Source organism: Primulina eburnea, chromosome 17 (assembly GCF_022965805.1).
Source record: "Primulina eburnea isolate SZY01 chromosome 17, ASM2296580v1, whole genome shotgun sequence".
NCBI classification, from domain to species: Eukaryota; Viridiplantae; Streptophyta; class Magnoliopsida; order Lamiales; family Gesneriaceae; genus Primulina; species Primulina eburnea.
Genome location: NC_133117.1, coordinates 28459395 through 28473458, shown reverse-complemented (window position 1 = coordinate 28473458; position 14064 = coordinate 28459395). Strand labels below are relative to the sequence as shown.

Below are 14064 nucleotides of genomic sequence, written 5' to 3'. Positions count from 1 at the left end.
CTTTTTAATCACGATTGGGACTAATTAATCAATTATAATAAACAGGGTCTAATTTTTTTTTTTAAATGCGGAAGGTAATGGAATCAAACTCCTATACATATCAGTATAAAAGTATAAATCTGATACAATACACAAACATACACACTCAGGTTCAACCACTACTATCAAGTGTTTAAACCCTAGTTCTAGTCCAAGTCCGGTATCACCACTCTAATCTCGATCTGTCTTCACCACTGTGACCCTGTGCCTGTCCCACCTGTTGTCATGCACACATACAAACAAGACAACAGCCGGATAACTCCGGTGAGATATAAATATCCCAGTATAAACAATGTATTAAATGCAATCATATAAAACATATATAAAAGCATAAGCAAACATCAAAACATGTATCTAATCTGACTACATGAATCAATGACTCGTGATCTACTCTTATCTTATCTCAAATCTAGGGATCCCAATCTAATTTAGACTTTGGTGTTCTGTATCGAGTGTCTGAGATAGACGTCGATCTACATCTAAAGCTCTTCGATAGACCGTAAGTCTAGAGTCTTATCGGTTCTGAGAAAGACTCGGCGGTTCTGCCCTAGCTAGGCTGTCAGCCCTAGACTCGGACTCTGACTCTATTCTAAGTCAACCCATTAACATATCAATCTGATAATCTGCAAATATCTATGCAATAAAATAAAGTATGTGATTTAGGGAAACTCAAGTCAAATCTAACTTGAGTTGTGCAATCCCGAATCAACATTAATTTATACCTTTCTTGTTGTCGCTCTGATACAATCGAAGTCTCGACTCAAAATCTGTCAATACTCAATCTGGCAATGACAATACCAATATTCTGTATCAATATTCAAATCAAATCACAACAACTCTGTTTCATCAAATTCTGACAGTACCACAGTACAATCTTGCGATACTGATAATACTATGTCCGTCTATATCAATTCCAATCATTTACAATCAACCACCATACAAATCTGATATCATTTCTAGTCAAATTCATTCTGAAATTCATAACAATTCCATATTCAGTCCGTTTCTTAATCTGACTTCGATTCTACGTTGTCTAACATGTCAAGAATAACATATATGACGTGTGTTCAATTCTAACAACATCATAATTTCAAAACATGTCAAAACGTAGTAAAACTTACGTCCAGTTGTAGCCTACATCGATAGGAACTCGCTACCGAAGTCGGATTTAAAATCTAACGGACGGATTTCTCACAAAAGGCGTAAGGATTTCTCTGAAAATTTCTGAAACCTTTCTCGACTTCTTTCCTCGATTTTCTGAGGAATTTAGTTTGTATATATGTATATATATATACGTTGCATGATTTCAAAACATGGCCTCTTCCTTCTCAAAACACGTCTCTCGCTCGGGCGGACATAAATTTCCGCCCGGGCGAGCAACGCTCGGCCCTTCTGCGCGATTCAGTCTCGCTCGGGCGAGCACAAACTTCCGCCCGGGCGAGTAACTCTCGGCCCTCTTCCACTAGGCACTCGCGCTCGGGCGGTTAAAAACTTTCGCCCGGGCGCGCCACCTTCGCCCAACAATTTAGTCTTCTCAAATTAATCTCAAAATGGTCCGGGTTATAATCGTGTCCACTAAAAATCAATAATCTCAGATTAACATGATATAAAATCTTGGGCATTACATTTCTCCCCCCCTAAGATACGATTTCGTCCTCGAAATCACAGGTATTTTATTCGTATCACTAAGGAGTATATATACAAAACTGTATGCAAATTTACATCATCGAAATAATTCTGGGAATTCTTGTCTCATATCTGATTCAGTTTCCCAGGTTGTTTCTTCAACACCATGACGAGTCCATTGAACTTTTACAAGTGGAATAGTCTTCGTTCTGAGCTGTTTTTCTTTACGATCGATAATCTGAATCGGTTTTTCAATATAGCTCAACGTCTCATCCAGTTCGGCCTCGTCTGGTTGAATAGCATGTGAAGCATCAGGAAGATATTTCCTTAGTAACGATACATGAAAGACATCATGTATTCCTGATAATGAAGGCGGTAAGGCTAGTCGATAGGCACGATCTCCTATCTTCTCGAGAATCTCATAAGGCCCAATATATCGTGGAGACAGTTTCCCTTTCTTGCCAAATCTGACAACTCCTCTGAAAGGTGAAATCTTTAAAAATACTCGGTCTCCTGCCTCAAATACCAACGGTCTACGTCGAACATTGGCATATTTGGCCTGTCTATCTTGTGCTGCCTTCATTTTCTTTCGAATTAGCTTCACTTTTTCTGTCATATCTCTGATCATATCTGGTCCAATTTCAGGAACTTCAGAGATATCATCCCAATAAAGAGGGGATCTACATTTCTTTCCGTACAACGCTTCAAATGGTGCCATCTCAATGCTCGTCTGATAGCTGTTGTTGTACGAAAACTCACAAAGCGGCAATGCATCTTGCCAATTAGTGCTGAAATCTAGCACTACTGCTCTCAGCATATCTTCTAGTGTCTGGATAGTCCGCTCTGACTGTCCATCGGTCTGTGGATGATATGCGGTACTCAGATGTAACTTCGTACCGAGAGCCTGTTGCAAACTCTGCCAGAAGTGCGAAGTAAATCGAGGATCACGATCTGATACAATCGACTTCGGAACTCCATGCAATCTGACCACCTCTCTGACATAGATCTCTGCCATCTGGTCAAATCTGTACGTCATCTTGTACGGAATAAAACATGCGGATTTGGTTAATCTGTCAATCACGACCCAAATCGCATCATAACCTTTGGAGGAACGCGGCAATTGCGTCACAAAGTCCATGGAAATGTGATCCCATTTCCATTCAGGAATGGACAAACTCTGTAATAAACCTCCTGGTTTCTTTCTTTCTGCTTTCACCTGTTGGCAATTTAGACATTTTGAAACAAATTCTGCAATATCATTCTTCATTTGTTTCCACCAGAACTGTCTTTTCAAATCATTGTACATCTTTCTGCCACCAGGATGAATACTAAATCGACTGTTGTGCGCTTCTGACAATATCTGTCGTTTCAAATCTGAAATATTTGGCACAACTAGACGATTATTCACGTACAAAACGTTATCACGTACCTGATATTCTGATCGATGTCCTGTTCTAACCATCGATATTGATTTCTGTACATTCTGATCCACTTTCTGAGCTGCCTTAATTCTTAAAATCAGCTCTGGTTCTACTTGCACCGTATAGAGTCTCAACGGTCTATAATCTGTTTCAAATTCTAATCCAGACAAACAGCAGTCTTCTATCAAACTTGAAACACCTATCGTCGATAAGGATAAAGAACATACCTTTCGACTCAGTGCATCAGCTGCTGCATTAGACTTTCCTGGATAGTATTTGATTTCACAATCAAAATCTTTAAGCAAATCAAGCCATCTTCGCTGTCTCATATTCAATTCAGATTGTGAAAATAAATATTTCAAACTCTTATGATCGGAATATATCTCAAACTTCTCCCCGTAAAGATAGTGTCGCCATATCTTTAATGCAAAGACAATGGCTGCCAATTCTAAGTCATGAATTGGATAACGGGTTTCATGTGGTTTAAGCTGTCTTGAGGCATAGGCAATAACATGCCCTCGTTGCATCAGCACACATCCCAACCCTCTGTGAGAAGCGTCGCAATAAACCACAAAATCACCAGTACCGGATGGAATAGTCAACACCGGTGCACTGGTCAACCTCTTCTTCAATTCCAGAAAACTGGTCTCACATTCTTCAGACCAAACGAATGGAGCATTCTTTTGAGTCAGCTGAGTAATTGGTTTAGCTATACTCGAAAAATCTTTAATGAAACGACGGTAATATCCTGCTAAACCCATAAAACTGCGAATTTCGGGTACTGACGTCGGTCTTGGCCAAGAAATCACAGCTTCCACTTTACTGGGATCAACTGATATACCATCACCGGATATAATATGACCCAGAAATACTACCTGTCTTAGCCAAAACTCACATTTCGACAGTTTAGCATATAATTTCTCAGCTCTTAAAATTCGCAACACAGTTCTTAAATGATCAGCATGTTCACTCATATTCTTTGAATAAATCAATATATCATCGATGAAAATAATCACAAATTCATCGAGATATTTCTGGAATACACAGTTCATCAATCCCATAAACACAGCTGGAGCATTCGTCAGACCAAACGGCATGACAATAAATTCATAGTGTCCATACCTGGTTCTAAATGCCGTCTTTGAGATATCAGAATCTCTGACTCTCAGCTGATGATATCCCGATCTTAAATCAATCTTGGAATATACTGAAGAACCCTGCAACTGATCGAATAAATCATCAATACGAGGCAAAGGATATTTATTCTTTACCGTTGCCTTGTTCAGTTGCCGGTAGTCGATGCATAGTCTCATCGAACCATCTTTCTTTCTTACGAACAGTACTGGAGCACCCCAAGGAGAAACACTCGGTCTGATGTACCCCTTGGCCAGTAAATCTTCAAGCTGATCTTTCAATTCTTTCAATTCAACTGGTGCCATTCTGTATGGAGCTCTAGAGATCGGCACTGTACCTGGCATCAGTTCAATGCTGAAGTCTATCTCTCTGACTAGAGGTAATCCCGGGATCTCGTCTGGGAAGACGTCAGCAAATTCACGTACCACTGGCAAGTCTGCCAATGTTGGACTCGATTTCAGTAAATCTACTGAATATACAAGGAATCCTTCTGCTTCTTTTTGTAACAATCGAGTCATAGATAATACAGATACTAAAGGAATTCTCGATCTAGAACCCTTCCCGTAAAATTTCCACTCCTCAGCCATATCTGGTCTGAATCTTACTATCTTGTGGAAACAATCAACTGTTGCTCTGTACTTGGTTAGCATGTCTATACCGATAATACAATCAATATCGGACAATCCAAGTACGATGCAATCTAATTCAATCTCATGCCCGTCATACTGTAGTACACAACGCTTAACAGAATTTACGGATATCAAACCTATCCCCAAAGGCGAAGATACAGACACTACAGTAGCTAAAGACTCTACAGGCAATGCAAGACTCAATGCAAATCGTTCAGACATAAATGTGTGTGAAGCACCGGTATCAATTAATACGTAAGCAGAGTAACCACATAAAGAACAGTTACCTGCTACAACGTCATCTGGGGCTTCCTGGGCCTGCTCCTCTGTCAAAGCGAAGACTCTGGCCTGCTGTCTCGGAGGCTGCCCAACTGTCTGGCTTCCTCCGGGCCTCTGCTGTGCCTGAGCTGGCGCTGGCTGAAATGTGTGAACAGCAGCTGATCGTCTCTCAGTCTGTGCTGCTGATCCTGATGACTCGGCCCCCTGTGTTCTTTGGGTACCTCTCTGTGGACACACTTTAGCAAAGTGTCCCGGCTGTTTACAAAAGTTGCAACTACCAGTCACTCCCTGGCATTGCTCGGTTGCATGTCTTCCTCCGCAAGTCTTGCAGTAAACTCCAGTGTAACTCTGGCTCAGTCTGGAACCACCGGAGCTGGAAGAACTACTCCCCGATTTCTTGAATTGCTTTCCCTTAGCTTTCAAAAATTCCTTCTTTCCTCCACTGCTGCTACCACTCTCAAATCTGGGAGGTGGTTGTGGTGGTCTCGGTGCTGGAGGCACAAAGGAAGCTCCTTTCTGTCGTATCAGACCTGCTTCTGCTCCCTTGGCTCTGTTCAGGGCATCAGTAAAATTATACGGTCGCCCTGTGTTCACCAATGTGAAAATGTCGGGGTTCAGGCCATTGATGAACTGGTCAGTAGTAGCCTCTTCGCTGTCAGCCACATGTGGAGAAAATTTCAACAAGGAGGAGAACTTTGACACGTATTCTTCTATGTTCATCGGTCCTTGCTTTAGATTGGCAAACTCCGCTCCTTTGTCCTTTCGGTACGACACTGGGAAAAATCGTTGATAGAATTCAGTTCTAAATATATTCCAGGTAATCATCGTACCTCTATGCTCCATGGCTTTCTTTCTCGTAATCCACCAGTCTTTGGCAACATCATGTAACTGGTGTGCGATCAACTTTATTCTCTTCTCATCTGTATACTCCAAAGAGTCGAACAACAACTCTACATCATCAAGCCAACTTTCACATTCAACAGCGTTCTCTGTTCCCTTCAAAGTCGGCGGATGAAATGACTGAAATCGTTTCAGTAACGTTTCCATTGGAGTCGGTGTGACATCCATTGGAGGATTTGATGTACTTCCCTGTTCTGGTACTCGTCTCGGAGGCATATCTAATAATCAAATAGATTAGTAACAGATACCACAATTCTGTTGCAACCTCCTCTGATCATCTTACTGCTGATCTAGAATCAGTACTGATCCAATCTCAATAAAACATATTACTATATCAAATCAGATAAACAAGTAACATGTAATAAAGCAGTAAGACATGCTAGCATTCAAAAGCAGGAAAGAAAACCTCAGTCTACCCCGCTCACTAGCCTCTTCTATCTCAATCTAAAGGATCTATCGCTCTGATACCACCTGTTGTGGGGACCCGGACGCTAATCATCTTTTTAATCACGATTGGGACTAATTAATCAATTATAATAAACAGGGTCTAATTTTTTTTTTTAAATGCAGAAGGTAATGGAATCAAACTCCTATACATATCAGTATAAAAGTATAAATCTGATACAATACACAAACATACACACTCAGGTTCAACCACTACTATCAAGTGTTTAAACCCTAGTTCTAGTCCAAGTCCGGTATCACCACTCTAATCTCGATCTGTCTTCACCACTGTGACCCTGTGCCTGTCCCACCTGTTGTCATGCACACATACAAACAAGACAACAGCCGGATAACTCCGGTGAGATATAAATATCCCAGTATAAACAATGTATTAAATGCAATCATATAAAACATATATAAAAGCATAAGCAAACATCAAAACATGTATCTAATCTTACTACATGAATCAATGACTCGTGATCTACTCTTATCTTATCTCAAATCTAGGGATCCCAATCTAATTTAGACTTTGGTGTTCTGTATCGAGTGTCTGAGATAGACGTCGATCTACATCTAAAGCTCTTCGATACACCGTAAGTCTAGAGTCTTATCGGTTCTGAGAAAGACTCGGCGGTTCTGCCCTAGCTAGGCTGTCAGCCCTAGACTCGGACTCTGACTCTATTCTAAGTCAACCCATTAACATATCAATCTGATAATCTGCAAATATCTATGTAATAAAATAAAGTATGTGATTTAGGGAAACTCAAGTCAAATCTAACTTGAGTTGTGCAATCCCGAATCAACATTAATTTATACCTTTCTTGTTGTCGCTCTGATACAATCGAAGTCTCGACTCAAAATCTGTCAATACTCAATCTGGCAATGACAATACCAATATTCTGTATCAATATTCAAATCAAATCACAACAACTCTGTTTCATCAAATTCTGACAGTACCACAGTACAATCTTGCGATACTGATAATACTATATCCGTCTATATCAATTCCAATCATTTACAATCAACCACCATACAAATCTGATATCATTTCTAGTCAATTTCATTCTGAAATTCATAACAATTCCATATTCAGTCTGTTTCTTAATCTGACTTCGATTCTACGTTGTCTAACATGTCAAGAATAACATATATGACGTGTGTTCAATTCTAACAACATCATAATTTCAAAACATGTCAAAACGTAGTAAAACTTACGTCCAGTTGTAGCCTACGTCGATAGGAACTCGGTATCGAAGTCGGATTTAAAATCTAACGGACGGATTTCTCACAAAAGGCGTAAGGATTTCTCTGAAAATTTCTGAAACCTTTCTCGACTTCTTTCCTCGATTTTCTGAGGAATTTCGTTTGTATATATGTATATATATATACGTTGCATGATTTCAAAACGTGGCCTCTTCCTTCTCAAAACACGTCTCTCGCTCGGGCGGACATAAATTTCCGCCCGGGCGAGCAACGCTCGGCCCTTCTGCGCGATTCAGTCTCGCTCGGGCGAGCACAAACTTCCGCCCGGGCGAGTAACTCTCGGCCCTCTTCCACTAGGCACTCGCGCTCGGGCGGTTAAAAACTTCCGCCCGGGCGCGCCACCTTCGCCCAACAATTTAGTCTTCTCAAATTAATCTCAAAATGGTCCGGGTTATAATCGTGTCCACTAAAAATCAATAATCTCAGATTAACATGATATAAAATCTTGGGCATTACAGATATCGATCCCACGAAGAGTAAATATTTAAAACTGTATATTAATTACCATAATTGACATAGCTCAACTTTATTTAAACAGATCAAATGGTTGGTTTTTAATCAATTCAAATAAAATAACAGTTCCTGTAATTCTAGCACGCAGTAGAAAATTCACAGAGTAAATAAATCTAGAGATATGATTTCGTCTGGTTTCCCCTATGCTAAATTAAAATTAACTAACATGTTATTAAATTGCATCGTATTTACTAACCAAGAACTCGCAAGTTTTCTATTCCCTCTGTCGAGTGATAAATAGAATTGTATTACCTATTACCGATTTTAATATGTCTATTCAAAATCGTGTAACACGTCATAAATGCAAACAAGGTTCTCTTATGGATTCGTCAGAGTTATACGTCTTTTGCACGTTATAAATATCTAACGATGTAATTTCTCCTGTCCTAATCTCAATCACCTCTGTCGAGTGTAAGATTTCAATTATTTGATCAATCGAATTATGGCCAGTAATTCAAAAGCATTAATGACAAGAAATTACAAATAAACACGATGAATTAATTCATGAAAATTTAAAATGTCATTAACATGGGTTAAAACAAGACTACATCAATCTCTAGAATATAAAATTAGTTCATACTCGAATTTAAATCAATACAAAACCTGTTTGTAATCATTAAAAACGTAAAAGTAAAGAACCGAATTAGAAATGTGTTGACAAGAGATGAGAGTGCGTCTCCGTGTCCGGATTCAGCGTTTTCTATCTCTGTTCTTCACGCTCCGTCGTTGGCTCTCGCTTTTCTCCTTTGCTCTCTAATGTCGGCTGCTCAAGAATATTTCGGAACCCCTAAAAAGAACACGCCGACGCCTTTTTATTTCTGAAAGCTCGCGCCGCGCGCATATGCGCGACACAGACTCGCGCATATGCACGGGTCCTTCGGATGTTGGAATTCTTCTTGCGCGCATATGCGCGCCATGAGCGGTGCATATGCGCGCTGCTCTCTGGAACTCGACTAATGTATCTCGCGCATATGCGCGCCATGAGTGGCGCATATGCACGAGGCTCACGGTAATTCACCTCGCTTTGGGGTATTGCTCGCGCACATGTGCGGCTTTGGGTGGCGCATATGCGCCGATCTTTCTGTCCTCTCATTTCTTCCACTAAGCGCCATTTTGGTTCATTTTCACACCCATGTCATATCCGCACCTAGATTCCTGCAATCACACCAAAAACAACACAAAACGCGTAATTCCGCCCAAAAAGACTAACAATCTATATGAAGTATAGGAACAAATTAAGTGCATAAAATGCACTTATCAAACACTTGCAACATTTCTTTAGCCCAAGCCATCATGCTGAATGCAACAAGGAAAAGTGAACTCAAGCAAAAAAATGGAGGGCATGTGGAAAGGAAATTAATGTATGAGTGGGAGCATGTGTAGTATGTAGATACTTCTCAATCAGTCGAAAATCTTCACTATCCTGAGGAAGAGGGGAAATATTACAGTGCAACTTCCTGTACTTATCATCAACAGAATAATTGCTATCAGTATCGAAACCAACTACTCTGGATGCTATTTCAATATCCTGGAGAGCTTCCAGCATTTTCACCTAAAGAACAATATAATTAGATCATTCATCACACAGCAGACAGGTCAGTCACATAAGAATAATGGATTACAGTGAGAACTATGATTTCAAAAAAGGAAGAGAGAGAGCATATGCTGATGTCTTTTAATATCCATTGCCTTCTTCAACCACATCATAGTCACTGACCTCAGCTACTAGGAATATTTCTAAGCCAAAATCTACTTCTTGCAAAAAAAAAAAATTCACGGAGAACAGAGAGAATGGCTGGAGTCTCTGTTAGTTCTCTCCTACAGATTCTTGTTTCAATGACTTGGTGATATGAACAGACCCTCAGAAAAACGCATGATCAAGTATAGAAGCTCTAACAAGCTTGCAAAATGTTGATTACCGAACCAAATCTTTTTTTTGATAAAAGACTAGATTACCGAACCAAATCTGACACATGAGACTTTACATAGATCTAATGAAAACATTGATAAACCATGGTACAGCAGTACAAACGACGAACACACTCCATACAACAAAAAATATTTCACAAAAAAACAAAGAGGTTAAAATATTATACTACGTATCTTGCCAATTTGAATGTTTCACAGCCCAATACCTTCACCCCTCCAAATCCAATTCAGGAAAAAAAAAATACATATGCATGAGTGACAAGAAGACCCAGTAGTCAACAAATGCAAAGATACATCATCATTTTTATAGACAAAAACTGGTAATAGCAACACCACCCCTGTACCTTCATCTTAAAGTCATCCTCATCACAAATCACATGTGGATGAGTGGAAGGGATAACGGTGAAAAATCTGTTGCTTGCGTCAACAATCAAACTCTCTCTAACAGAAGGAGCATGAGCAGTATCATTTAATAAATTCTGTATCTGTGTCAATGCCTCGAAACCTGCAATTAGGACAAAACATTATATTTGTGCATTATAAAATATAATTTTCTAACAATAACTTATCTAGATAGATATACCTCTTTGAATGTTACTTTTGCTTAGTTTTCCAAGCGGCATTTCAGATAGGTTGATCACAAATTCCATCATCGCAGCCCTGCAAAAATTTGAACCTCCCTATCTGTGGTTCGAAAAGCAAAATGTTTCATCAAGAAGTAGTACAAATCAGTAACCTGTATGTCTCCACGTTAAAAAGTATTTTCATCGATTCCACCAACTGAGGTGCAAGTTGGCTGTTTGCAAAGTCAAGCTGCTTCCTAGGTGAATTTTTAACCCCATAATCCTGCAAAGCAGAAACTAGAACAATCAAACTGATAACATTTCACGATTTTAAGAACATGCTTTCCTTCTCCAATAGGAAAAATTCAAAATCAGAGGAGAAAGATATTGGCGATACAATGTCCAAAGGATAGAATCTTCCAGGTTGTTTACGGAAATCTTTCTTTTGTTCCCATGCCTCCCAAGGGTTCCGAGTCTTCTCAAGAAATATACGCTTGAATTCTTGAATTGCATCAGATTTAGGCATCTGCTCTAACTTGTTTCCCCCTATTTTTTCATTTCCAACTCGACCCAATTTTCGGAAAACATGACAATCAGTGCCGCTATCATCTTGAATGATTTGAAGAATGTAGTAGCTTCACATGACAGACAAAAAATACAATTTCAGGACATATCACTAGAAAATAAAGTATCTCATATCACAGCAAGCATATTGAAATTTGAAGTTCATATTAACAAAAAAACAGCATTGATAAGTTCAAGGCAGATCATCAAGATCACACACACACATGCACTCAAATGTTATGTTTGGTGGTGTCTGACCTTAGGAATACAAAGTATAAAATGTAACATTACGTGAATACGTATCACAAAATATTATTCTCTGCATGATTCACCCACAACATTTTAATTTTCCATCCTACTCCAGAAATATGAACCCACAATAAAATTCGGAACAGTTGAAGCACTTGATATGCCACAATTAAAATTCAGAACAATAGAAGCACTTGATATGCTGTCAAGTTGGCACCACATTTGCATAAAAAATCAATTTTTCAAAATATAACCTATAAATAAAATTCGAGAAGTTAGAAATTCGGAAAGAAAGCCTTATTAAGATGACCATTAATTAAATTACTTCAGAAAGAATAAGAGCATTTACCTATTAACACCAGTTGACAAGTCGGACATGTTCAAAGTTGTATATAGATACTTTTCCCAACCTCCAGAATGTGCCCAGAATCTTGTAAACCAGAAGACTCGAGTACAGCACTTTGCCCTTTCACCTTGACTGTAGCCATGCTATGTGTCTTTTCAACAGATTCTACTTTGTACAAATCAAAAGGGTGTTTTTTCTGTCTTTTAATGCAATCAATCAAATAATCTTCCCTTAACACTGGTAGTTTCATTCTCCTGTTAGGAAGAAATCATGGAGAGAAGGACACAGAAAAAAGGTCAGAGAGGTAGGGACCAATGGGTGGTATGATATTCTTTGCAGTTTCCCAGGATTACCTCGCCTTTCTTATTTCTGCACCAATTTCATCCAACACACCACTTACAACTAAGCAATTGGTTTCTGTGATATTAGAAGAACATCAATTTTGATTTACAAGAACTGAGAGACAAAAAACCCAAAATTTCAATTGAAGAAGAGTGGCTATAAACCTTTTCTTATCTTGGTATGAACCTGTCCACCTGCTTCCGCTATTTTGCTCTTCCACTCTCCTGCGAAAGTACTTTGTCAGACAAAAAGTCTTCTTCAAATCCTCTATATAGCTGAAAGAACATTTATCAGCAAGATAATGGGGGAGGGGAAAAAGATGTCTTAAAAATACCGTTGATTCAATTGAATAGTAATGACTGTTAACTTTTAGGTCAACGATTCAAAGAATGAAACACATTATGGTGTCATAAAAGGACAAAAGAAAATATAAGAAAAACTACATGGTGCTAATCAACTAACATACCTTCAAGAGAAAGTCGTTACTTGTTTCTTCAGGGATTTTCCACTTTCCCTTCACACGCTGAGGTTTAGCGGTGGAATACGAACACTTACTCCACTCTGATAAATATCCACAGCATCGGTACATTCCTGAGGAATAACGAAGCCATCCCGAGCAAAGAGGGCATTTTGAAAGTGCTCCAAAAAGCATTCCATCAGCACTAAAAGGACCAAAAAAGGAGAAACAATAAGAGGGGTCCAACATTAATGAAACCATTGACACGATAAAAACTGAATGGCACAATAATTAGCAGGTTAATAGATGAAATTAGAACCAATCAGGACATGTACGAAACGAAAATCAGCGAGATAAAAATAGTAATAAATCAATCCAGATATATAACATTTGGGTGGGAGGGGATTTTTTAGGCTTTTCTAAAGTAAGCATTTCAAATGATTTCACTAGGTCAAAGAGTTTTGCAGTCAAATTGATCGAAAAGAGAATAAAATTTACCAACGTTCTCGCAAATCAAGCTCTGATCCCTTCAAATCCTGATCATTGACTTCAAGCATCTCCCTCAACTCTGAAGAAGTCACATGCTTTTTGAGATCATCTTTAAGCTCCCACAGAGCCTTAGTCTGATCCTCAAGTTGGCTTTCCAGGACAGATTCTTTTAAGGGCTCACCTTCAACATTTTTCACATTATTTTCAGAAGGCAACTTGATTGAAGAACTGTTACCTCCATCTTTAGAATTTTTCGGTTTCGGATCACTTTCAAATGCTCTTTTCCTCTTGTTACCACTTTTGGATGTTGAATCCTGCAACATATTTTTCTCCTCTTTAACGTCTACTTTTGTGCCTGAAACAAAAACCATGGGTCATTGACCGACGATTTCGGTTGGGAATAATTCTAGCAAGCGGACTAGGTCAAGTTATAGTAAATGGACGAACAGTCCAAGTATCGATCCCACAGAGACTATTATTTAATTACTAAGATTCGATTATTTTATTTAATCTAGGCAAACAAGAACGAGCGATTGATTATTATTTCGACTAAGTGAATTTTTTAAACGAATTTATTCTAATGTAATAACTAAATTAAATATCAGAGAAGCTTGGAACGTGGGATTTTCAAATTTAAATAGAATGACCGGGAACACACAACGGTAACAAACTCTGAGTAAATTCAAACACTGGAATTATTCGACTAACAATTATTCGAAGTCACGATGTAATTCCCTAATTTAATTATAAATCTATTTCTAGAATTTATAATCCTATTTTCATTTAACAGTCCAATTATTTCTAATTGAATTTAATTAAACAAAAACGCATGCATCAACGATAGAATTACAGCTGTCGCCTAAAATCGCACACTGAA

General features: G+C 38.8%; 3 protein-coding genes across 3 annotated transcripts in view; all 3 read right to left on the bottom strand.

The window, feature by feature from the left end:
* LOC140817719 (deoxyhypusine hydroxylase-A-like) overlaps nt 1–14064 on the bottom strand; it is a 73510-nt gene that overhangs the window by 17053 nt on the left and 42393 nt on the right. The window lies entirely within an intron of this gene.
* LOC140817721 (poly [ADP-ribose] polymerase 1-like) lies at nt 8755–12320 on the bottom strand. Its single transcript, XM_073177464.1, has 7 exons — nt 12253–12320; nt 11903–12153; nt 11138–11375; nt 10914–11023; nt 10761–10837; nt 10522–10682; nt 8755–9800 (listed from the first exon to the last, which is right to left on the bottom strand). The coding sequence occupies exons 2-7, from the start codon at nt 11929–11931 to the stop codon at nt 9570–9572; spliced, it is 846 nt and encodes a 281-aa protein (XP_073033565.1). The 5' UTR covers nt 11932–12153; nt 12253–12320; the 3' UTR covers nt 8755–9569.
* Nucleotides 12252–14064, bottom strand: part of LOC140817720 (poly [ADP-ribose] polymerase 1-like) — a 35273-nt gene continuing 33460 nt past the window's right edge. The window contains exons 6-9 of the mRNA XM_073177463.1: nt 13197–13542; nt 12708–12903; nt 12406–12516; nt 12252–12316 (exon numbers count right to left, since the gene is read on the bottom strand). Of these exons, the coding sequence (XP_073033564.1) occupies nt 12445–12516; nt 12708–12903; nt 13197–13542 (614 nt within the window). The 3' untranslated portion in view covers nt 12252–12316; nt 12406–12444. The remainder of the gene's footprint in view (nt 12317–12405; nt 12517–12707; nt 12904–13196; nt 13543–14064) is intronic.